This window comes from Macrotis lagotis, chromosome 8, assembly GCF_037893015.1.
Source record: "Macrotis lagotis isolate mMagLag1 chromosome 8, bilby.v1.9.chrom.fasta, whole genome shotgun sequence".
Lineage (NCBI taxonomy): Eukaryota > Metazoa > Chordata > Mammalia > Peramelemorphia > Peramelidae > Macrotis > Macrotis lagotis.
Window position 1 is genome coordinate 24,694,072 of NC_133665.1, and position 23,559 is coordinate 24,717,630.

Here is a 23,559-nt window from a genome sequence, read left to right on the forward strand (position 1 = left end):
TCTGTGCTATCCTCTTTTCTGAATATTTTTAGAAATTAGAAAATTGAAAGATGTCAGTATTACTACTTTTACAATGAAAATCAGTTTTATTTTTAAATAAAAAATACCCAAAATTCTGGTTACATATATGATAACAGTTCAAAATGATCACTCAAAATATATAATTTAAATTTTAAAACTTTGTTCTCATTCACCTAAAAAAAAACTTCTCAAAGCTGGCAGAACTGAGAGCTGCAGTCTTTTATGGTATAGATGCACATATATTGTGAAAGAGGAAACAATTTCCTAAACTGGGAGTTGGGGCAGAACATAAAATGTGGTCCCAAAGAGAAAACAAAAAAGGAAAAGCCATACAGGGTAAATTGTTTTGGGTGAATGTCTGTCTATGGACTACCTATTTCTTAGCTACTGAGTACCATATATTTCTTATAAATCAGTGCTCAGAATGCATTTCTTTAAAAAAACATGATGCTAATTTAACTTAACATCATAATATAATTAAGTAAAATGAAATTGTGCAATGAAACAAATCCATAGCTAACCTCCAGACAAATTTTCTGAGTAGTTTATTCCTAAATGACTGACTATTGGAATTTTCAGACTTGAAATGAGAGATTTGTTTTCTCTATATATATCTACTGAAAGGGTTTCTGTCTACTCCACCCCATAGAGAGAGAAGTGATATTTACTCTACTTTTTCATTTTTTTATTTTTAGTTTTTTTAGTTTTTCAAGGCAATGGGGTTAAGTGGCTTGCCCAAGGCCACACAGCTAGGTAATTATTAAGTGTCTGAGGTCAGATTTGAACTCAGGTACTCCTGACTTCAAGGCCAGTGCTCCATCCACTGTGCCACCTAGCCACCCTGATATTTACTCTAAATAAGAATGCCATCAACATTTTCCATCTTGCTTCAGATAATTTGAACTTATCCAAGCAAACCCAAAGGGAAGGCAGAGGAAGTTGTCCCTCTGAGTAAACAGTGATTGGCCATTCAGCAGGGAAATGATTTTTTTTTAAATGCCTTGCTTTGCACACTCCTACCAAAAAACATGGTTCGTAAATACACAAGAAGTTCATGCTGATTCTCTCTCTCTCTCTCTCTCTCTCTCTCTCTCTCTCTCTGGCTCTCATTCTCCCCACCCACCAAAATCAGATCAGGGCAGTTGTGGTAGAAGTTCCAATTTTCCCTTGGGTGTTGTTGTACATTCGTTTTCCTGAGGCTTCCTGGGGTTGCATGGACTGCTGTGAGTGAAGAATGTCATTTTTTTTCTTTTTTAACAAAACTTTGGAATGTTCTTCTGGGTCTCCTGGCTTCAGTCTGTATAGGTGAAGGCAGTTTTTACTTAGGGGCCCTGTGACAACTGAGTTTCACATTTCCTGAAACTAGATCTGTGGAAGGAGTTCCTGAAATTCAGAAGAGACAAAAAAAAGTGAGGTGAGAAAGATCCATCAGTCTTTGAAAGAAAGGGGAGGAGGAAGCATACTGTGGGAAGCATATTAATCATGGAGAAGTAAGTGTGGCAGGCTGTCCTCACCTCATGCTGTGCCAAAAAAATGCAGGGCTTGGGGAAGATCATGGGTTGGAGGTCAATATAAAAGCACCAGAAGGGGCAAAGAGAAGGGCATGGTGAGGTTCCATGCAGAGTGGATCCATTATTCTAACTTAACCAACTTCTAGGTTCTTTTTATGTCATTTTTGTGAATCGTTGCTACTTATAATACCCTAGCGCAAGGCCATTCAGAAAGTGGAATTAATAATGTCTTTCCCAGGATGAGAGGGAGAGGTTTCTTATTTCCAAAATCCAATCTGATAAACATTTATTAAGTCCTACTGTATGCAAGATACTCTGTTAGGTGTTGGGGTTTGAAAGGCAGAATGAAAGTCTATAAGAGAACTTTTGCTTTGGTTTTTTTCAAAGTTCTATTTTTGCCTTTTGTTATAATTATTTCCTTTTATTAATTATTTGTCTTTTGTTTTAATTATTTCCTTTTAATCTATCCCAATGTATCCTCACTTTATCCATAATTTGAGATGGGAGAAAACAGTGAGAACTAAAGGGAACAGAAGAGGTGTCCCATGGTTAACAGCACTTGACCTGATCCTTGTAGTACTTAGGGGTTCTAAAAGGTAGGAATGCATGGGACACAGCTTGGCAAACGAGTGGAGGTAGGAGATGCAATCTCACATGTGAGGACTCACAAATAGCTTAATTGGATGGAATGTTAAAAAGGGCATAGAGGTTCCATTTTTATATCTTGCCTTTTTGTTACCTTTTCTCGCTTTGAACTCGGAATATTGGCTTGTAAAGTTCAGGGATCTTCCGCTCGATCATGGGTCTGAGATTTTCTTTTAGTTTGCTATAGTTCTTCTTGAGCTCCTGCTGATATTCTCTCTGGTCTGAAGTAATAAGACGTTTGTTTTTCTCCACTGCCTCGCCACACCTGAGCACAGAAAACAGCCAAATGGATCAAGAGATGTCTGTTTGCTTCATGATGGAAAGGTGCAAGTTAATCCAGGAGCAAAAGGCAACCACAGAAGCACAAATAGTTCCTGGTGATTCTGAGACTTGTGAGTGGGTCAACTAGACACTGGTTCAGTTCATAAGATTAGCTGAGTTACAGATGGAAATAGAGTGATTAGATTTCTTTACTTCAGGTTAGGGACAGCTAGGATGTGCAATGGTTCGAGTACTGGCCCTGAAGTCAGGAAGACCAGAGTTCAAATCTGACCTCAGACACTAACTGGTTGTAGTTGCCTCAGTTTCCTTATCTATAAAATGAGCTGGAGAAGGAAATGACAAACCACTCCAATATCTCAGCCAAGAAAACTCCAAATGGGGTCATGAAGTAGTAGACACAACTGAAAATGACTAAACAATACTTCAGTTTAATCCAACTAAATTCAAAGAATATGGATATCACCTAGTTTCACAGCTTTAAATATAAATTTAAGGTCAAAATTAAATGACAGATTTCTGGGTCTGAATTCTGGCTTTGCCACTTCATACTTAACTAATTTTGGGCAAGTCTATGCTTTCATTTCCTCATTTGCACAATGCAAACATTTGATGAGATGAACTTTAAAGTCTCTTTTAACTCTCTTTTTATGATTCAATTAAATGCATCAAGCATTGATGTAGTACCTACTGTACACAAGACTCTATGGAAGGTACTGGGGGTACAGAGATAATGGGATCATTTTAGAGCTGGAAGGGATTGTTTTGGAAAAAATAAAAGTCTCTACCCTCTCATGTGGAGCTTACTCTGTGTGTGTGTGTGTGTGTGTGTGTGTGTGTGTGTGTGTGTATGGCACTGGTTCATAGTCCAGTTGGCTAAATATAGGGAACATGAAGAGAAGTGTTTATTAAATTTGTGAAGCTATAGGGTACATGAAACCACAGGGTAAAGAACCTCAATGACCAAGTAAAAAGTTTCTATTTTAGCAATCATGAGGGGTCATTGAAGGTTATTAAGAAGGGGAGTGATGCAATCTAATATGTGCAATAGAAAGAATATTTTGGCAGTCATATGAAAGATGGAATAGAGAAGGAAGAGAGCAGAGGCAGAAAGAACAGTAAGGTAACTCTCAGGAAAATCTAGGAGAGAGGTAATGAGATCCTGAAATGGGATGGTAGCAGTAAGACTGGAGAGAGATGTCAGAATAATACAATGGAAAGAACATGGATTCAAATTCTGAATCTGCCAGCTATGAAGCTGTTTGACCTTGGGTAAGTCAGTTAACCTCCATGAGTCTCAGTTTCCTTATCTATAAAATGTCTCTGAGATCAAGATTTATATCTACTATTCTATGGTCCTGGGCTATCCACAGGAGGTGGCACCTCACTGACTATGGGGAATGAGGTCAAGGGGAAAGTCAAAGGTGCCTTTGAGGATTCAAGCCTGATTGATCACAAGGAGGGTATTATCATTAACAGAGCTGGTGCCCAGTAGAAGAGAAACTTATTTACTCTATGTAAGGAATATGTTGCCATTTTAATTTCTATATCTTTATGTCCTACCTATTAGTTGCTTGAATAAGTTTTTGATGCAATAGAGAAACTGGGATGAAGAAATAGCTTTTAGAGTTCTGTTTTAGTTATGTTGAATTTGAGGTATTCCAGTGGGTCTATTAAAAAAAAATGAGAATGGGAGGAAGTAAAAGGGGGGTAAAATGTGGAAGTCATGAGCATAACTGAAGAAATCAGAAGAGATTGCCTGTGAAAGGTAAGAAGAGAAGACCAAAGATAGACTCTTTCTCAAGGGATGTCCACACTTCAGGGGTCAGGGAGGAGCTGAGTATGGGCAGAAACAAGAGGGTAGCGTCCAGTGTCATGGGAGCCTGAGGAGAAGAGAGGATCAAGTTGGTGCCAGTTAATGGTGTCAAATGCTACAGAAAGGTCCAGGAGGATGGAGATTAAGAAAAGAACCTGATGAGGCAATTAAGATATCAATGCTGATCTATGGCTTGCTGGAAAAGTTGCACCATGGTGACGAAGTAGAAGCTCAAAGGGTAGAAGACAAAGTTGTATTTTGAATTATTTTCCTGGTCATGATATATTTCTCCTGAGTCACATAATCACACACACTCTCTTTTCATTTCCTTAACAGGTCAACATTTTCCATACCACTGTTACTAAAGTTTGTGGCTACAAAACACAGTTAAGCTAACTGGCCTCTAATAGAGAAAGCAAATGGTGATGTTGGTCTCATGACTAAACTAATGAACTACTGAGTTAGTAATTGTTCCTTTTAACTAATCTATCATTTCAAAACTGACAGAACTGGATTCTTGCGTATCTCTTAAATTTTACATTTAATTGAAGTGAAATTACAGGGTACCTAAGGTTATATATCAAAGGTTTGGGAGATGGGGTGGGAAAGAAAGGTCCATGAATACTGAGAAATTCCCACCACTCCCTCATTATTTTTTTTTATTGCTTCTTGTTCAACGGTAATGAGCAAATGCCATGTATGAAATTACATCATGTTAACTATAAGCACCAGAACTGTAGCCCCCCCAAAATTATATACTGACACGGTTGGGACAATATAGACCAAGGTCAATGATAATGTGGTTCTTTTTATAAGGTGACCTATAGCAGAGTTGAATTTGTGAGTCTTAGTTTCTTTAGTGGGAAAAGAGTGATAATGAAGCCAACCAATGTTTCAGCAGGTTTTATAATAGTGAATAAAAGACATAGCATAGAATAATGGCTATAGTTCTCTACTTGGAGTCAAGAGAAGATCTGGGTTCAAATTCTGCCTCAGACATTTTCTAGCTGTACAAGTATGGGCAAGTCATTTAATCTTACTGAATCTCAGTTACTGAATCTCTGTGAGTGAGAGGTTTGGATTAGATGACTTCTAAGGTAACTTCCATTTTCTAAATTGTTATTCCTATGTATTAATGACCCTGTTAAAAATAATTTATGTTCTTCCTTAATATCATTCTTGTATAGTACTGACTCTAAGGCAGTTTCCCAAATTCTCATTTGCATTGGTGACTTGAGGGTCCAGAGGGCAGTTGACTACTCTTCCCTTTAGGATTCTATTGGGAACATTGAGGAGTTGTGGTTTTCTAGTTCCTCATTAAGTCCTCATCTTAAAATCATTTAGTCAGACTTTATCGGCCTTTAAAAAAGGGTATTTATTAAGATGGTATAGGAAGAACACTTGATAAAAACATTCCTTCAAAAGCCTGGGATGGGGAACACCTTCCCATAAGGGACAGAGAACAAGGGTGTAATTAAAGAAGAATATGATGATAGAAAGGCATATATAGGGGTGGCTAGGTGGCGCAGTGGATAAAGCACCGGCCCTGGAGTCAGGAGTACCTGGGTTCAAAATCGGTCTCAGACACTTAATAATTCAGCTGTTGGGCAAGCCACTTAACGCCATTTGCCTTGCAAAAACCTAAAAAAAGGCATATATATATATATATATATATATATATATATAGAGAGAGAGAGAGAGAGAGAGAGAGAGAGAGAGAGAGAGAACACATGTAGCCAAAGGGTAAACTCACAACTCCTGGTTATTGGAAATCCTTCCTTCAGTGTAAAGATGGAAGTGTCTAATGAAAGAAATCCAGTTCCTTGAAGTTATCTCTTCCTTTGGGTGGCTATCTTTATTTATGTTGGTGTTTCTCTCCATCTCTCTCTCTCTCTCTCTTTCTCTTTCTCTGTCTCTGTCTATCTATCTCTGTCTATTCTCCTGGGCTTCTTTTTTCAGGTGATTGTCTATTGTCTGGTCTTCTATTAGTTCCTTCTCTCTGCTGACATGGTCAATGGTGTGTGTGTGTGTGTGTGTGTGTGTGTGTGTGTGTGTGTGTGTGTGTGTGTATGATATTGAAAGAATGAATGATGGGGGCAGCTAGGTGGTGTAGTACCAACCCTGAAGTCAGGAGGACCTGAGTTCAAATACGACCTCAAACACTTAAATAATTACCCAGCTGTGTGACTTTGGGCAAGTCACTTATCCCATTGCCTTGAAAAAAAGTAAAAAGCAAAAAAAAAAAGAATGAATGACAGAGAAAAAACACTTTCCTTCTACCCTCCTTTTACCCTCACTATAATGATTCCTTCTGAAGTACCTGAACCTTAAGTTCTTCATCACTAGGAGCTTGTAACCAATTAGAGTCATCATTTTTAAAGATTATGTGATAACTTTGTTATCAATTGAGAAGTAAGACATAGAATACAACATAAGCCACCCTTCCATTTGCAAGGGAACTTGTTTTAATTATCTCTGATAATGAGGAAATCCACAAATATTGTAATATCCTATAATGAGAGGGGGTCAGAAATGTGAGGTAATGAGATTAGATCTCTAAAGAAGGGCAGAGGAGAAAGAAAGTGTTCAGGATGTAGGCTTAATTGGTGTATTTTTCCTTTTCTTACTTCCTTTTCAGGGAGAATTTGTGCTAATACAGAACAATGGTATCCTCCCACAAATATCTGCAGTCAGGGGCACGGGGTCCTTAAAACCAGATTTGGCAAGTTCAGTTCCCTTAATAGGGAAGTCTTTGATGTGGCAAGGGAAGAGATTAGACGATGGAAGGTGTCTGCTTTGAAAGTTTTCAGGAAAGAATTCCTGCATTTCATAAACTATACTAGGAAAGTTTGATGTGGCAGTTTCTAATGGCTTCTACTAGAATAGATAGAAAAATAATAAATAGAAAAAACATAAAGAGATATAATAGAGGAAATACTGGACAGAGAACTATGTTCTATAACTCATCTATTCCCTCTGCACTGAACAAGTATCTTACATTTAACATATATACACCCCTGCCCTACATCCCATCGTATAAAACTCAGATGAAATCAATGAACTTTTAGTAAAGTACCTTGCAGTTTTCTGGCAGGGTTTCAGTAAATCCCTGCCCCTAGGCACAAGACAGGCCCCTATTAAGAAAACAATAGATTCCTGTCCAGAAAGGACTAAATTTAAGCTACAACCCCTCATCTACTGTCCTTAATGACCTCACCTCTGTTCTCAGAGTTACAGTCCTCTCAACTAAGTATCCCTAAATACCTTATCATGTTGCTCCTTTAAAAGCTCACCTCTCCTCCTTTGGAAGGTCTGCCTGCTCTTGGAATTGTGATTCTCTGGGTAACCTCTCATGTCCCTATACCCTTCCTTATCTACTGTTGCTGTTGCTGCTACTGCTGCTAATCTCTCTCTCCCTTAGCATCTTCTAACCACAGCAATACTTATATAAACCTTTTTGTCCCTAAATACAGGTGGATCAGAGATGGTATTTTCTTTCTTTCTTTCTTTCTTTCTTTCTTTCTTTCTTTCTTTCTTTCTTTCTTTCTTTCTTTCTTTCTTGGTTTTTTTTGCAAGGTAGTGGAGTTAAGTGACTTGCCTAAGGTCACACAGTTAGGTAATATTAAGTGTCTGAGGCTGGATTTGAACTCAGGTCCTCCTGACTCCAGGGATGGTGCTCTATCCACTGTGCCACTTAGTTGCCTCTAGAATGACTTCTAGTTGACTCAGAGATGGTACTTTCATGAATTCATCTCATTCAAACCCAAAACTAGACCAACCCTAAAAATATTTTTAAAACTCATTTAAAAATTTTTTCAGATGATTCCCACTTCATCAGAGGGATATTCTTTCATAATAGCATTTTTGGAGCTAGCATGTGCTCATAAAGGCACTTGATTTAGAATCAGTTGATCTAAGAATTTTGGTCTGACACTAGTTATTTAATCATGGAGACACTTGGTACTGGAGTCTCATTCTCCTTATCTGACAATGGAGTTAAAAATACACTGCCTACCTTCTAGAGTTATAGTGGGGTAAGCATTCTGTAAATCTTAAAATGCTGTACACATCTGAGTTATTGTTTTAAAGGTTATTACCTGATTATCATCAGACTCACTATAATTTCATTTAGTAGAACAGCTCTGGACTTGGGGAGCAGGAAGACCTGAGTTTGAATCCTGTCTCAGAGATTCACTAGCTATGTGACCTTGAGCAAATCATTTAACCTTTCCCAGTCTCAGTTTCCTCATCTGTAAAATGGGGACAATAATAGCAACCTAACAGGTTTATTGTGAGAAATAATGTGACAATACAGTAAAACGTTTTGTAATCCTTAAGATGCTCTATAAATGACAGCATTTCAAGCTCTGGGTTAGGGATAATCTTTGTGGCATTCACAAAATCATAGATCTCTCAAGTTTAAGGGAATGTGTGATATCATAGAATTCTTTAGAGTTGGCTTTGGAGATTTTTTCCCCTCTTCTCTCCCCTCTAACTGGACTGAATTGAATTTCTCCTAGAGATATGCTCACAGGAGCATAGCTGAAAGCTGGAGGAGTCTTTTGAGACAATCATATAAAACCCCATTTTTTTTTTTTTAGACAAAGAAGCTCAGACCTAGGGAGTTTGAGCAATTTGTTCAAATTCACCTAGGTGGGAAGTCTCAGAGACAAGATCTGAACTGTGGTTTTCTGATTCCAAAATGGCATTTTTCCCTACTGACACTTGTGCCAGCAGGGCTGTTCATCCCTATATACACTGGAAATCAGAAAGTATAACTAGATGAGAGAGGAAAGAATGAAAAATCAAATTATAACCAGAGATGAGCAGACTCATGGGCAGCTAGGTAGTGTAGTGGATAAAGTATTGGGTCTGGAGCCAGGAAACCTCATCTTCATGAATTCAAATTCAGTCTCATATATTTACTAGACTATTCCAAGCTTATATGGTCTGATCAGCCACAGTTGGAAACATTATAACTTGATTCCAACATAGTGATAGCATTTTGATCTTCTATGAGAACAATTCCCTGTTTTCCTTAGTTTTCTCATCTGTAAAATGAGCTGGAGCAAGAATTAGAAAACCACTCCAGTATCTCTACCAGAAAACCCCAAATGGGGTCATGAAGAATTTGACATTACTGAAAAATTACTGAGTAACAACAAACCATGCTCATCTCTTTTAAGTCCTTGAAGTAAGGAAAGGAGAAAGGGTCAGAACCCCAGTATAAAGTTTGAAAGTTTTTCTAGGTTGTTCTTGTTTTTGTGGTATGATCAGGCTCATCTGACAATGGCAGCACAACACTGGTCATACTTTACTTGGATGAATGTCCCTGAACCTTCTGTTTAAGGACCAAAGAGACTTGAATTTACTATAAACCATGCATACCTAGTCTCTCCAGTTGTTTTCTTAATAGAAATACCACAAATTTCTTTGGATTAATGTAAGAAAATTCTTAACCCTTCCCCTTGACTGGCCCTGACTCCAGTTAAGGGGAAAAAACACAATTCATCACTTCTGATCTTCTGATATCCTAAGATCATAGATTTACAGACGAGGACACTGAGAATCAGTTATGTAACATCCTTAAATCACTCAACTAGAAAGTGAGAAAAGCAAAATTTTAATCCTGGTTGTCTTGCCAGTTCTCTTCCTGTTATATCTCATTGCCTCCCCTGTGATAAGATAGAACAAGGCCTGGAGTCAGAAAGACTCATCTTCCTGAGTTCAAAACTGGCCTCTGACACTTACTAGTTGTGTGACTCTGGGAAAGTCATTTTAACCCTGTTGGTCTCATCTATCAAGTTGGAGAAGGAAATAGAAACCATTCCAGTATTTTTGCTAAGAAAACCCCAAATAGGGTCACAAAGAGTCAGACATGATTGAAAACAACTGAAAAAAAAAACCCAAATAGCACAGAGTAGGTGCAACATAAATGTTAACTATTATTGCTATTTTTGTTACTGTTATCAATATTAACAGATAGAAGGGGGACTCAGGAATACTATATACACTGTCAATATAACTGTGTTGAGATATAGTTTTAAAAAAGACATAAAAAAGCAATAAATATAAATTATAAATAAATATACATTTTAAAAACTTTCTCTTTCAGTGTAAATATAATTGGCTCCTTTTAATACAATTATCTAACAGTCTGGGGCTATTTTGAGGGAGGAGGAGAAAGAAAGAAAGAATGTTGTTTCCATTTCATCTTGGCATCTGAAGAGTTAGAATTGTTTCACTTATCTCAGGAAATAGTGGTGAAGGATACAGGTAGCAGCCTGGCAAATGTGGAAGGACTGGTGCCACGGATTTTGAGGCTACAATTTTCTTTACACTGTCCACCTGGAAGGATTTCTTCCCTCTTAAGATTCCTATAGTATGTGCCAGATTGCTAGGCTCACATTTCTACTGCTCACTCATCAAAAACCAGCTGTTATACTCAGAGAAGCTCACATAGGGTAGTCAGAAAAGTGCTGAATTTGAAGTACAAAAGACCTGAGTTCAAATTCAAGCCTTGCTACTTATTATTTGCATGATCTTAGGCACTTAACTGAAGATTGTCCTAATGAATAGGGCTCTGAATTTGGGAGTCAGAAAGGCCTGGGTTCATATGTGATCTAAGATTCTTAGTAACTGTGAAATTTTAGGCAGTAGTGACTAGCAATGTAACTGTGGGCAAGTCATTTAACCTATTGTTTGAATTGACTGGAGAAGGATATGGCAAAACACTCCAATAGCTGTGTCAAGAAAACCCCATAATGGGGCAGCTAGGTGGCACAATGGATAAAGTACTGGCCCTGGAATCAGGAGGACCTGAGTTCAAATCCAGCCTCAGCCACTTATTGCCTAGCTGTGTGACCTTGGGCAAGTCATTTAACCCCAGTGCCTAGCAACCCCCCCCCCAAAAAAAAACCCCCACCCCTAGACAGTATGGTTCACAAAGTCATGAAGATATGGGCACAACTGAACAAAATTTCTGTGAATGTTAGTTTCTTTATCTGTAAAATGAAGATTCCAAAATATGGGAATAATCAATATTGGAGAAGTGCATGCTAATGCATTGGTGGTGGAACTGTGAACTGATACAAACATTTTGGAAATCAATTTGGAATGATGTTAGTCATATCTAAGAGGGTAAAAAGAAAAATCTCAAATCCGCTCAAATGTTTTTAGCAAAACTTTTTCTGGTGGCAAAGAACTGGGATCAAGTAAATGTCCATTGTTTGGGGCATTTCTCAAAATAACTAAATAACTGTGGTATATGAATGTAATGGAATATTACTGTGCCATAAGAAAAGATTAACATGATGAATACAGAGAAGCATGGGAAGACTCATGAGAACTGGTACAAAGTGAAATAAGCAGAGTCAAAAAAACAACAGACACAATAAATAACCAATGTAAATGGAAATACAACCACCATAAGATGCTAGTTTAAAGAGTGTTACAAAATTATTATGATCAAGCTTAGCCCCAATGAAGAAATATAAAAAAGATTCTTACTCTGTTCCTATGTAGAGGTCCTTAAATATGCTAAAAGATCATAGAAAATCAAATTACTGATTAGTTTTGTTGATTTTTTTCCTACTATAATTTGTTTATAAAGGATGAGTTTCTGGGCAGAGGCATGGATAAGGACACAGGGAGTGATAAAAAACAAAGGCTATCAATAAATTCTATTTTTATAAAAAGAATAATAACAAAACTGTAGAAGCCTGGACAATATAATATTTAAAGTTCATTCTAGCTCTAAATCTATGATGCTATAAACTTATGTACTACTGCCAAAGTCAAGTTAATTGTTTTTGTCTGGAAAATTTAAAAGCTGTTTGATTATAGAGTCTTTTACCTTCATGAATTTATCTGCTGGAAAGTGGTATGGAACCCTTTAACCTAGTGATATCACTTCTAGGCACATACTAAGGTGATGAAAAATAGGGAAAAGACTCACATGTACAAAAATATTTGTATTGATGCAATTTTGTTGTTATTGTAACAAATAATTGGACACAAAGTAGGAATCCATCAATTGGAGAATGATACAACAAATATTGTATTATTTAAATATAATATAATATTATTTTAGCATGAGAAATAATAAAAATGAAGACGTTAGAGAAACCTGGGAAGATCTGTATGAAATAATGAAGGGTGAAATGAGCAGAACCAGGAAAACAACTTACATGATGATCACCCAAATGTAAAGGAAAAGTAAGAAAACAACATTGAAAGACTTAAAAAATGAAGAAAAGGACTTCAGAATTGATAAACACAGTAACCCACCAAGACTTTAAAAAAACTCATGATAAATATGTCTTCTGTCTCTTGGTAAAGAGATGAAGAGTGAGTCTTTCATTTTCAGGCATGGCCAATATATTGATTTTTTCCCCCTTAAATTTATTTGTTATTAGGGAGGACTTCTAATAGGATGAGGAGAGAAGTCTGAGAGGTTTAGTTAATGTGTAGTGAAAGATCTACCAAAACAAAAAAAAAGAAAAGAAATAAAATATTTAAATAGAATGCATATGTAGAACACAAAAATAAATACACAAATAAATGTGGCAACTTTGCTAAATTTAACATAGTTTTTTTTTTAGGTTTTTGCAAGGCAAATGGGGTTAAGTGGCTTGCCCAAGGTCACACAGCTAGGTAATTATTAAGTGTCTGAGAACGGATTTGAACCCAGGTACTCCTGACTCCAAGGCCAGTGCTTTATCCACTATGCCACCTAGCCACCCCTTAACATAGTTTTTTCAAAAGAAATTGCACCTTACAGATGTTTACAAATTCATGTAATCCTTTTTAAAAATATATTGAAGTATATAAAAATATAAAAAAATCTATAAAGAAAGTTGTATGGGGAAAAAAAAGACTTTTTTTGTGGTCCAATTGTGCATGCAATTTTTAGCAAAATAGAGAACTCCTAGTATAGTAATTCACTTCACTGATGCAGATTTGCAACTCATCTTTAATTCATTAGTTCAGAGAGTTAGCTGGGTTTCTGAAAAGGTAACTTTCTTATCCAGAGTCTTGAAAAGTGAATTTAGTTCTTATCCATCCCAAAGCTAGCCCTCTCTTACTATATCACATGGTACACCAAGGAGGAATAGATATAACTAGAAGTAAAATTTTAAACCTTAACCCAAAAGGGCAAGCCTAACAACATTGTTCATTAAAAGTCACTAATTTGCACAATGGACCTAATCTAGCTTCTTCTTTACTTAGAAATTCTCTTTGACTTTTTATAAACACATTTAAATTGAAAGTCACTATATATATATAAAATACTTGAGTTTTGACAGCTTCCACCAATGCAGGTCACCACAACTCATGTATTAATTAGCAAATTGTCTTTGAGAATTGCTGTGGTCAAAACTATTGAATACTTGGTAGTCAAACTTTTAGTAACAAGTTTTTCCAATGTGCCCTAGCCTGGTCTTTAGGAGGACAAACAGCCCATTACCAGAGCCAGAGGAAATGTACTGGCAATAAAATAATATACAAGATTTCTTTTCTTAGAATCTGAGAAAACAGTTCTATGGAATTGTTCAGTGGGGCTGGTTAAATGTAATTTTTCTTTCTGGAGGGAGGAAAGTAAAAGGGATAACAGGCCAATGAAGAGAAAGAACAATTATGGGGAAAGAAAATATGGAGGGCAGGTTACCATGCAACTCCTGCATCATGGTGGCACAATACATCCCACTGGCAAAAATCAACTGTGTATAGCAGCATAGCCCAGTCAGCAGTAGATGCAGGAATATGCAGACCTACTTTTCCATGTAAATTACTGTCTTTACTATGGCTGGAAGGCAAGTACAACAGGCACAATGTAAAAGATACCTCTTTTAATAGTGAGTTAGATTTTGAGGAAATAAACTTTTGAGCTTCTATACACCTTTGTCAGTATAATTCAGATGCTAACATTTTTATTGAAGGAAAATGCCCTCAGAAGTCTGGGAAAAGTTACTTTTCTTGTTTTCCTAATCACAAATTCATTAGAGAGAGTTATAGTAAAGGATTAGGAATCAGAAAACCTGGGTTTGAATCCTCCTCCTTCAATTTATTGGGTATGTAATCCCAGGACAAGTCTCTTAATTTTTCTTAGGCTTGTGTTCCTATGGAAATTGGGAATAATTATCTCTCTGCCTCTCAGATTTCGGGTTCTGCAGATCAAAGGGGAATAACATGTAAAGTGCTGTATCTATGTCAGTTGTGATTATGATGGTATGATCCCACAGGCTTGGAACATAGGATTTTCACATTTTGCAATTTGTAGAGAGAATCAAAGTTAACTCTAAGCAAAGTAAATACCAGAGTCTGAAACTGGTCATTTTAAATAAGACCTCCAAATCTATTTACCACATTGCTTTCCTCTCCAAACTTCCCTCTCATTCTTGTTCTATGTGATTCTTTCCCTCCAATCAACTTGGATTCTGCCAGGTGGTAACTTTTCTAAAGTTACACTTGATCTCTTAGGATCAGCTCAAACTCTATCTCCTTCTGACTTTCCCCATCCCCAAGTGACTTTCCCTTTCTTTAAAATTACTTTGGCCATTACCTATGCAGTTGTCATTTGGCATAAATCACATGCTCTCACAGCAAGTATTTATCATTTTATAAATATTGGCTACTTCCTCAGCTAGACTACAAATCTTTTGATCCTTAAAACCTTGCTCAATGACTTATTTGTATGGGGTAGTCATTCAAACAATGTTTGTTGACGAAAGTGTTAGAGTCTTGTAGTTGTTTTCCACTAGGAGATATTTTTTAATAAAGTTTTACTTTGCAAATGAGAAAAACAGAGAATAATTTCATTGCTTTCTATTTCTGATTCAATTGTCTGATGTATCAAGACTATAAAAAGGAAAATTAACACAACCTCTTCCTTTTAGAAGATTATAGTCTAATAGAGAGACAACATGCAAACAATTATTTACAAACAAGATAATCAAAAGAGGGAAGGCATTAGAATTAAAAGGGAAAGGGAAAAAGGTGAAATTTTAGCTGGTACTTAAGGAAGCCAAGGAAGCCAGGAAATAGAAATGAGAAGGGAGAGCATTCCAGGCAGGGGGACAATCACTGAAAATGTTCAGAGTATCTGGAAATGAAGAATTTTGTTTTAGGAACAGCAAGGAGGCCAGTGTCACTGTATTGCAGAGTATATGGGGATGCATAAGGTATAACAAGACTTGAAGAAAAGGAAGGCTTTAAGGGCAATACTTAAAATTTTATATTTGACTGTTGAGGTAAGTCACCAGAGTTTATTATGTTGGGAGATGATATGGTTAGATCTGTGCTTTGGGAAGATGAATCTGATTATCTGAATAGTGAATGTATTGGAGTGGGGGAAAGACTTAAGGCAGGGAGGAAAATGAGGCCCAGGGAAAGTAAGTGACTTGTCCAGGGTCACAAAGCTGCCATGGTAGCTTTAATACCGACAAGTTCTGGAATTTTAATGCTTCCATGAAGAATTCTAGCAGTTCTGATATTGCTTTGCTTAGCTATGAGCTTCTGAGTCCCCAGCACTTTCCCCTTACTTACCGCATTATGAATTCTTTAAAACATAATCGCAACTTATTATGATGCCGGTAAAGTTTTGGGTCAACTGGAATTTCAGCCAAGAACACTTGGGCTACCTCTAGTGGTCCCTGATAGAAACAACAAAACACACCAATGTTTCACTTAAAAGAAAACAAATTTCCTCAACTTAAAAAACGATTTATTTGGTTCAACATTTTGATTCACAGAGTGATTAATTTTTTTTATACAGAACTGTGTTTCAGTGGTATTGAAAACACACCGTGAACTCTACTGAATGTTCAATCCCTGGGCATTCTCTGCCCTGTTCATAAACCAATCCAAGGAAGGAGTGGGTGGATAAAGTGAGTTATAGGACGCTGGAGTCAGAAGCCCTGGATTCAAGTCCTATCTCTGACAATTACCAAAAAGACCTGGGACAAATCACTTAACATCTCCAGCCTAAGTTTTCTTATCTGTAAAATGATGGGGGTTGGCTAGATGATATCTGAGGTCACTATCAATTCTAGAACCATGATTCTATGACCCATAGGGTCTCAGAGTCATGATGCCTTCTTCCAGGACCTCATGAATGCCCGAGTCTAGAGTTGGACTCTTGTTTGTGCCATCTTTTCACATACACACCCTCCCCCCCCCATGCCAAAAGAATTCCTAGTTATGACTCCATCTTGAGTTTAACTGGGAGGGTAGGCATAAATAGCATGAATCCAAGAATCTCAGATAAATGAAGCCTTCACTTTTCTCTCTTTAGTTTTTCTATAGGTGAGAGTCAGTCTTTGTAAACAAACAGACAACAGATCTCTAAGGATTTCTACCAATTGTAAATAGTTTAGGTAAGAGAGGCTCCCTAAGTCAGGTCCAGTAGAGATCCCAAATTCTAAAGCATGTAGTAGGGGATAAGACTGTCATATTGGAGACAAGAATCTTGCTCCAGATATTTACTGTGACCCTTGGGCAAGTCATTTATCCTCTCAAACCTTAGGGTCTTTATATATTAAATGAAGGGTTGGATCAGATGACCTTTAAGGTCTCTTCTGTCTCTAAATTGATATTGTTAAGAGTTGTGGAGTCAGTTTTCTGCTTACTCAATCTATTCATCTTTTAGATTTTTTTCCCCTATGTTGGATGGCCACATGAAAGCAGAAGCAAAGGAGAAATTTCCTTGGGCTTATCAAACTCTGCAAATGTTTAAACTAAGTTTAACCATTTTCTGTGTGGTTTGGATCCCTTGGATAAGAGAGAAAAAAGAGGACAGGATTGTAACATAAGGGGAGAAAGTGGGATTGCACCTCTTTTCATCATAATAATTCTTTTACCTGATTCACAGTGGCTCCCACAGAGCCTTGTAACACCATTTGAAGCATCTTGGCATCCGGTGGCTCCTGACTGACAGCCACAGCCAACTCTAGGGTCTTCTTCTTCATGTCTTCAATGGCAACTTCAATTGGGGTCAACACAAGCTGAAAAAAAGCAAAAACATAAATGGAAGGAATTCACTATCTGACCCTAACAAATAGAGACAGGGTCAGAGATAAGAATGAGACTAGTGATTTCATTGGTATAGGGAACTCTTGGTTAAGGAAATTTCCTCCACCAATGCAGGTTGTCATCTCCTCTGCAATTTGAAGTCTTCGAGGGTTATTATAATCTAATCTACAGTTATCCCTTCCACATCTACACTCCCTTCTCTCCCTACCCACTCTTGTGATCTGGGAAAGCTGTAAAATTTTTTGGCCTTTTTGAATGAGAGAAGTCTGAATTTTTAATTTTTAATGGGGTGTTTGTAATTATATACATATATATTATGCATTTCTGAGTTTCTAAATTTTTTCGATATTATCTACTTATTTTTATGTATTGTCTGTGGCTTTGGCAAAACTCCCCCTCCCCCAAATTTCCATTTAATTTCTTATGCTGACCCATGATATATCAAAACCTCAATGGGGAAAGTCATGATGTAGAAGGGATGACTGTGATATAATCTAATCTACTTTAGATGTGTCAGAGGCAGAGTTTGAACCTGAGTCTTCATGGTTCCAAAGGCCACTATGCTAATATGCTATATATACAATAAGAAAATAGGGCTTAGATCTCTTATTTCATTGATATAGGGAGCAGCCAAATGAAGAGTCTCTATCAATCTAGGTAATCTGTAACTGATCAGCTATTTAAATTATAATACTGAAAAATTAAATGACTTCCCCAGATTTACACAGCAAAGACATGTTAGAGGAAAGGTTTGAACTCAGGTCCTGGCTGGTTCTCTATGACGACTCTTAGTAATTCAAATATTAGGTAAAATTAGAGATGGGAGACAAATAGGGCATTTAGATTCATGGGTGCAGGGCAAACGAAATGATTGTAAGAGTTTCAAGGCAATCTGAATGAGGAAAATTATTTCAAGTGAATCTTATTGCTTTTTCAGATCCATTTTCATTATGGGATCTTATTATTCCATTTGCAACTGGGAAAAATTAAGGATTGTTATAAGGATCATAATAGGTAATGTAATAAAACAAGTCATTTGGAAAATTTAAAGGTCTATGTAAATGTAAGCTCCGGTTATTATTATTGGACCTCTGGCATCTTATACACTTTTTTGGTATTGTAGAAAGTGGTTCTTCCGATCCAATTTGAAGGTAAGTTTTGAGTCAATAGGGTCTTAGTGGTTCATTTGTCATGGGTTTAGTATAATCATCCTCTCTCTAAAGTTATGGTTCTGGTGAGAAAAGGAAAAATCAGAATTTCAAGAGAACCTGCTCCAAGATCAATAGGTCTTCATCATTTGTCTTGTCCTACAATGGTCTTACTGTTCAATTCTTGTCAAACCAGGATCAGGACTGGACTTGTTATTTCATTGGTATAGAATTCTCAGATAAAGAAACACCCTCTACCAAATGTTACACAGCCATTAAAAAAATTCAATAAGGAATATATAGCAGCTGCCCAATATAGGTTTGCTATTGCTAATAAATAATAATATTAATTCTAGAATCACCCACAGGAAATTACATAACATTAAGGAGCAGAGAGCAGATTGCATCTGGACACTCAATTCACCTTGGGAGTAAAAGTATTTCTAGGTAGGAATTTGTTCTCTTCTTTCTATTTTCATCATCAAATGGACTGGAGAGACCAAACTCCAATACGGAATCCTCTTCTGGGAGTCTCACCCCAGCAGTACATTACCACATTTTCAATAGATTCATTCCCCCAAATTCTAATCCTTTTTCAATGAGATTACCTCTTCCTTTTGGATGACTCTGATTCTGGTCTTGATGTAGGGGAAGGCATGCATTGTGGTCAGGATGGTGTTCCTCCGGTATTGCTCACTCAGTTCACCTCGGGGCCGTCCCTCCAAGGTGAAGGGGGTTGTGTACATGAATCTTCGGAGGTTGAAATTCTTCTCAAAGTAGGTTACCCTGTCTTTCATCTCATATTCATCAAAATAAGGTTCCACAAAAGTGATTTGTATGTAGGCCTAAGGGAAGGGAGGAAAGAGGAGGAGGAAATGATCCTCATTTTCCAACCACAGAAACAAATCATGACAAAGGAAGGGAACAGACCTGCTGGGACACATCAAACAACAGGATCTCTGACTTCACTAAGGCTATGGCATTGATAGCACCAAAAGGGAATTCAGCTTCTTGCCAAGGACCCCTCCCCACACCAAAGTCAAAAGTTTTTTTAAATTCAGATCTTTCTTTTTAGAATTTTTACCAGATAGATTTTAATAAAAATTTAGACCTTAAAACTAATTTTTAGGGAAATTAAAAGCAATATATTTTAAATTTCAAAATAACTTCCTACTAAATGTCTTACTAATGATTTTATTTTTAAAATCCTACTGACAGCATTAGTAGGATAAATCCTACCAAGTTCAGGAAATTTGGGTTAGTTGCAAGGTTGTCAGTGGATGGAGAGGCGGACCTGGAATCAGGAATTCCTGCATTCAAATCTTGCCTCAGATGCTTGCTAGCTGTGTGAACCTGGGTAAGTCACTTAATCTGTTTGCCCCAGTTTCCTCATTCTCATCTGTAACATGAGCTGGAGAAGAAAATGGCAAAACACTCAGAATCTTTGCCAAGAAAACCCCAAATGGCATCACAAAGAGACTGAGACAACTGAAAAAACAACACATGATGGTAGTCAAGAATGAGAAAAATCAGATGAATATATTGTACTGTCCATACTGATGGCTTGTCCTTTGTTTTGTTTTTTTTAAATTTATATTTCAGGCCATTGGGAAGAATTATTGAAGTAATGGAAAACCATGAAGCAAAGTAAAAAAAAAATCTTTATCTTACTACATGCATTTTTTTTGCTTGTATTTCCAAATATCATAGCATAGGATCATGGAATTAGAGCAGGAAAGTACCTTTTAGATCATTGAGCCCAATCCCCTAGTTGTAAAGATGAAGAAACTGAAGCTCAGAGAATGTAAGTCACATGCTCAGGGTCATAGAACTAGTAAATATTTAAAATAGGATCTGAATGCCAAGTTTTTTGCCTCCAAATCCAAAGTAGCTTACTATTATTCATTCACCTCTTCCCCAACCCCCCAAAGTCATTCCTTATAACAAAGAGTAAAAAAAGAAAGAAGAAGTTATTTATCAAAACTATCTAATTGAGTCTGACAGTATATACAATCTAGAATGACTTTTATTTTTGGTTTTTGCAAGGCAGTGGTGTTAAATGACTTGCCTAAGGTCACACAGATAGGCAATTATTAAGTGTCTGAGACTGGATTAGAACTCAGGTCCTCCTGACTCCAGGGCCAGTGCTGTATCCACTGGGCAACCTAGCCACCCTTAGAAAGCCCTTTAATATACATGGTAAGAAAGAGAGAAAATTTGTTTATGAAGAGTTCATCAGGGAAATAGTCTAACCTCTTTTCTTCCTGTCAATCAGAACTTTTTTTGTGTTTTAGTTTATGAGCATTTATGTCTTAGTATGAGCACTTACAGGATTTATTTATAAGAGAGAAAAACCACTGTTTTCCAGAATGGTTGTGACCAAAGACTTTGGTGTCATTGTGTGGCTATGGTGGCCAGACAAAAACTATAAAATGTCAATTAGAAATTTATTGTCTACTATGGGTGGCACTGTGCAAGGTTCCAAGAATACATGTAGAGAGAATGAAATACAATTTGAGAGGATCTTATATTCTAATGGAGGAGACAAAAATCATGTATTCAAGTATACAGACTAAGTATAAAAACAAATTTCAAAAATTACAAGATAGTTAAATACAATTTAGCTAGGAGAAAGAAAGAAGTTGTGGGGAATTAGGAAAGTTTTAGGAAGAAGGTGGTGATTGAAGGAAAAGAGGGATTTAATAGCATTGTATTAGACTCATTTTGTGACATTGTCTTGTATTTTGTTGCATAGTGTTGCAGTGTGTGGCACTGCACTGTATTGTGTTGTATTATTTTACATTATATTGCTGCATTGAATTATAGTGTTACATTGTATTATGTTATGTTGCATTGTATTATCTCATATTGTATTTGCTGCATCATTTATGCTATAATTTTATTGCATTAAATTGTATTTTGTTGCATTGTATTGTATTATATTGTTATATTGCATTGTGTTTTTTTATTGTATTCCACTCTAAATTCTCTATTATAAAAATTCATGAACAGATCTGAAAATCTAGTCTTCTTCTCTTTTCCTACTTTGCAGAAATACAATATTGTCTCTCATAACAAAATGCTAGCTTCTTATGGGAAAAAAGTGAAAGGCAACTCTATCACTTTCACCTCATCAATTATGCCAAAAGTTATTGTTTATGTTTCTTGATATATACCATGAAGCATCAGTCATTTCTCAAACTCACTGGTTGATGTCGAGCATGGTTAATGTTATCTTCCTAAGGTTTCAACAATGCTGAAAGCTTGCATCAATAGATGTGTTTTGTCATGGGTGTGGGGATGAAAATATAAGGAAATATAGAGAAGAATTTAGAGGGCAAAGATTTTTTACTACCTGAAACAGTCTTCACAAAAGAAACTTAAAAAGCAAAGATCCGATGCTAGGAGTTACACATTTTACTAGCTTAACTGTCATTTCAAATCCTTACCTCTTTGACCAGTATCACAGTGACCCTGTAAATGGTAGCAGTGAACTAAGGCTGCCTGGAGAGCTGTTAAGTCAGCACTTTACATTTGTACTGGAATTGAATTTTCCTAGATTGTGATTTTTAAGGTGTAAGCTGATTTCCCTAACCCTGCATACCAAGCAACAGCTAAGATCTAGGAGGATTTAAAAATTTCAAAGAGTCACATCTTAGCTGTCAGAAAGGAAGAGTCCTAGATGATGACATTGTATAAATCTATCCTATACCTTGTGAGGATCCAACTTGGTTTTGTCCACAGGAATAGAATCTTTAATTACTTCCACAAAATTTACACCAAAGCATTGACCATAAAATGCCTGGGGAAAAAGAGAAACAATTCTTTAAAAGTTGTTTTTGACATTCTTCAACCACCCCCCTTTTGGAAATGTGGAGCAAGATTGGAAGAAGTACAGAGTTTACACCATCGGCACTTGAACATTCTGGCAATGGGATAGGGATAACATAGGGATAACACTAGAGTTAATGGACAAGGTTCAGGTTCAGAGCTTCCACAACCCAAAATTAAAAAAAGAAGTCCTTTATTGTTGGCTGCTAAACACATTCCTATTATTGGTATATTCCAGTCTCTAAATTGATTTAATTAATTATTACTGAAGATCCACAGGTTGTGTTGTCATTGAATCCTACCTCACTAATTCACACTATACAAACTCAGAGACCACCAATCTTTTCCTAATGTGGCAAACTATAGCCCAAAATATTCAAAAGTCACTTCTATTCACTGCAATGTGATGCAGCAAATGCTTATTAAATGCTTGCTCCAGGTCAAGTAAAACTTCAAGAAAGCTGTGACATTTAGACAGTAGCCACCTTCATGGAGCTTATAATCTAGAAAAGAGAAAGATATTTTTATACACAGTCAAAATAGGTACATGTATATACATGTGTATAATATGTAGTAATATATGATAAATACATCTAGAAGCAAGTTACAAAACAAAGTTTTATGTGAAGTCTAAGGAGGAACTATCTTAATGGTAAAGAGATTAGGGGCAATGTTAATAGAGGAAGCACTTGAATTAGGTTTTAAAAAATGGGGAAAAATTCAGTAGAACATATCTGAGTGCCAGGGTAAATAAGACTCAGTGAGAAAACCTCAGATTTTAAAAGTAGGGTGCTAACTAAATTCAAGGTATTTGTCATAAGGCAATGAATACACATTTTGTATGCAGTGCTTATGCTAGTTATCATGAAATATTCAGAGACCTTTAAGTGAGGAGCAATTTGTGTTTCAGTTTTTATGGTACTGGGTTCTGCCATCATTTTTAGTTCTCAAGACTGTTATTTTGACTGTCCTCTGGATTATGTTTACTTAGAATTTTGTTCTATGCTTATTCTTTTTAGTGAATTTTTGAAATGTTAGAGGTGAGATGTGATTAATTAATTTGCCTCTGTGAGATTTGGTTTCCTCATCTGTAAAATGGGTTTAATAATACTTAGACAAACCACACACCCAGTGTGAGAAAAGCGCTATACAAATCTTAAAGTGTTATAGAAATTGGAGATAGCATAATCATTAGATATTATTGTTATTGTTATTATTATTATTATTATTATTATTATTATTATTGTTTAGAGTCAGGAAGATCTGGAATAGGTTC

The 23,559-nt window shown here is 36.5% G+C and overlaps 1 protein-coding gene across 5 annotated transcripts in view; it reads right to left on the reverse strand.

Annotated features, from left to right (window-relative positions):
- Nucleotides 1-161: 161 nt before the first annotated feature.
- DOCK8 (dedicator of cytokinesis 8) overlaps nt 162-23,559 on the reverse strand; it is a 306,811-nt gene continuing 283,413 nt past the window's right edge. For all 5 annotated transcript variants that reach the window (XM_074196530.1, XM_074196529.1, XM_074196534.1 and 2 more), the window contains 6 exons: nt 22,165-22,254; nt 19,061-19,297; nt 17,133-17,276; nt 15,820-15,926; nt 2,272-2,442; nt 162-1,404 (listed from right to left, as the gene is read on the reverse strand). In XM_074196530.1, coding sequence (XP_074052631.1) covers nt 1,344-1,404; nt 2,272-2,442; nt 15,820-15,926; nt 17,133-17,276; nt 19,061-19,297; nt 22,165-22,254 — 810 coding nt within the window. In that variant the 3' untranslated portion in view covers nt 162-1,343. The remainder of the gene's footprint in view (nt 1,405-2,271; nt 2,443-15,819; nt 15,927-17,132; nt 17,277-19,060; nt 19,298-22,164; nt 22,255-23,559) is intronic.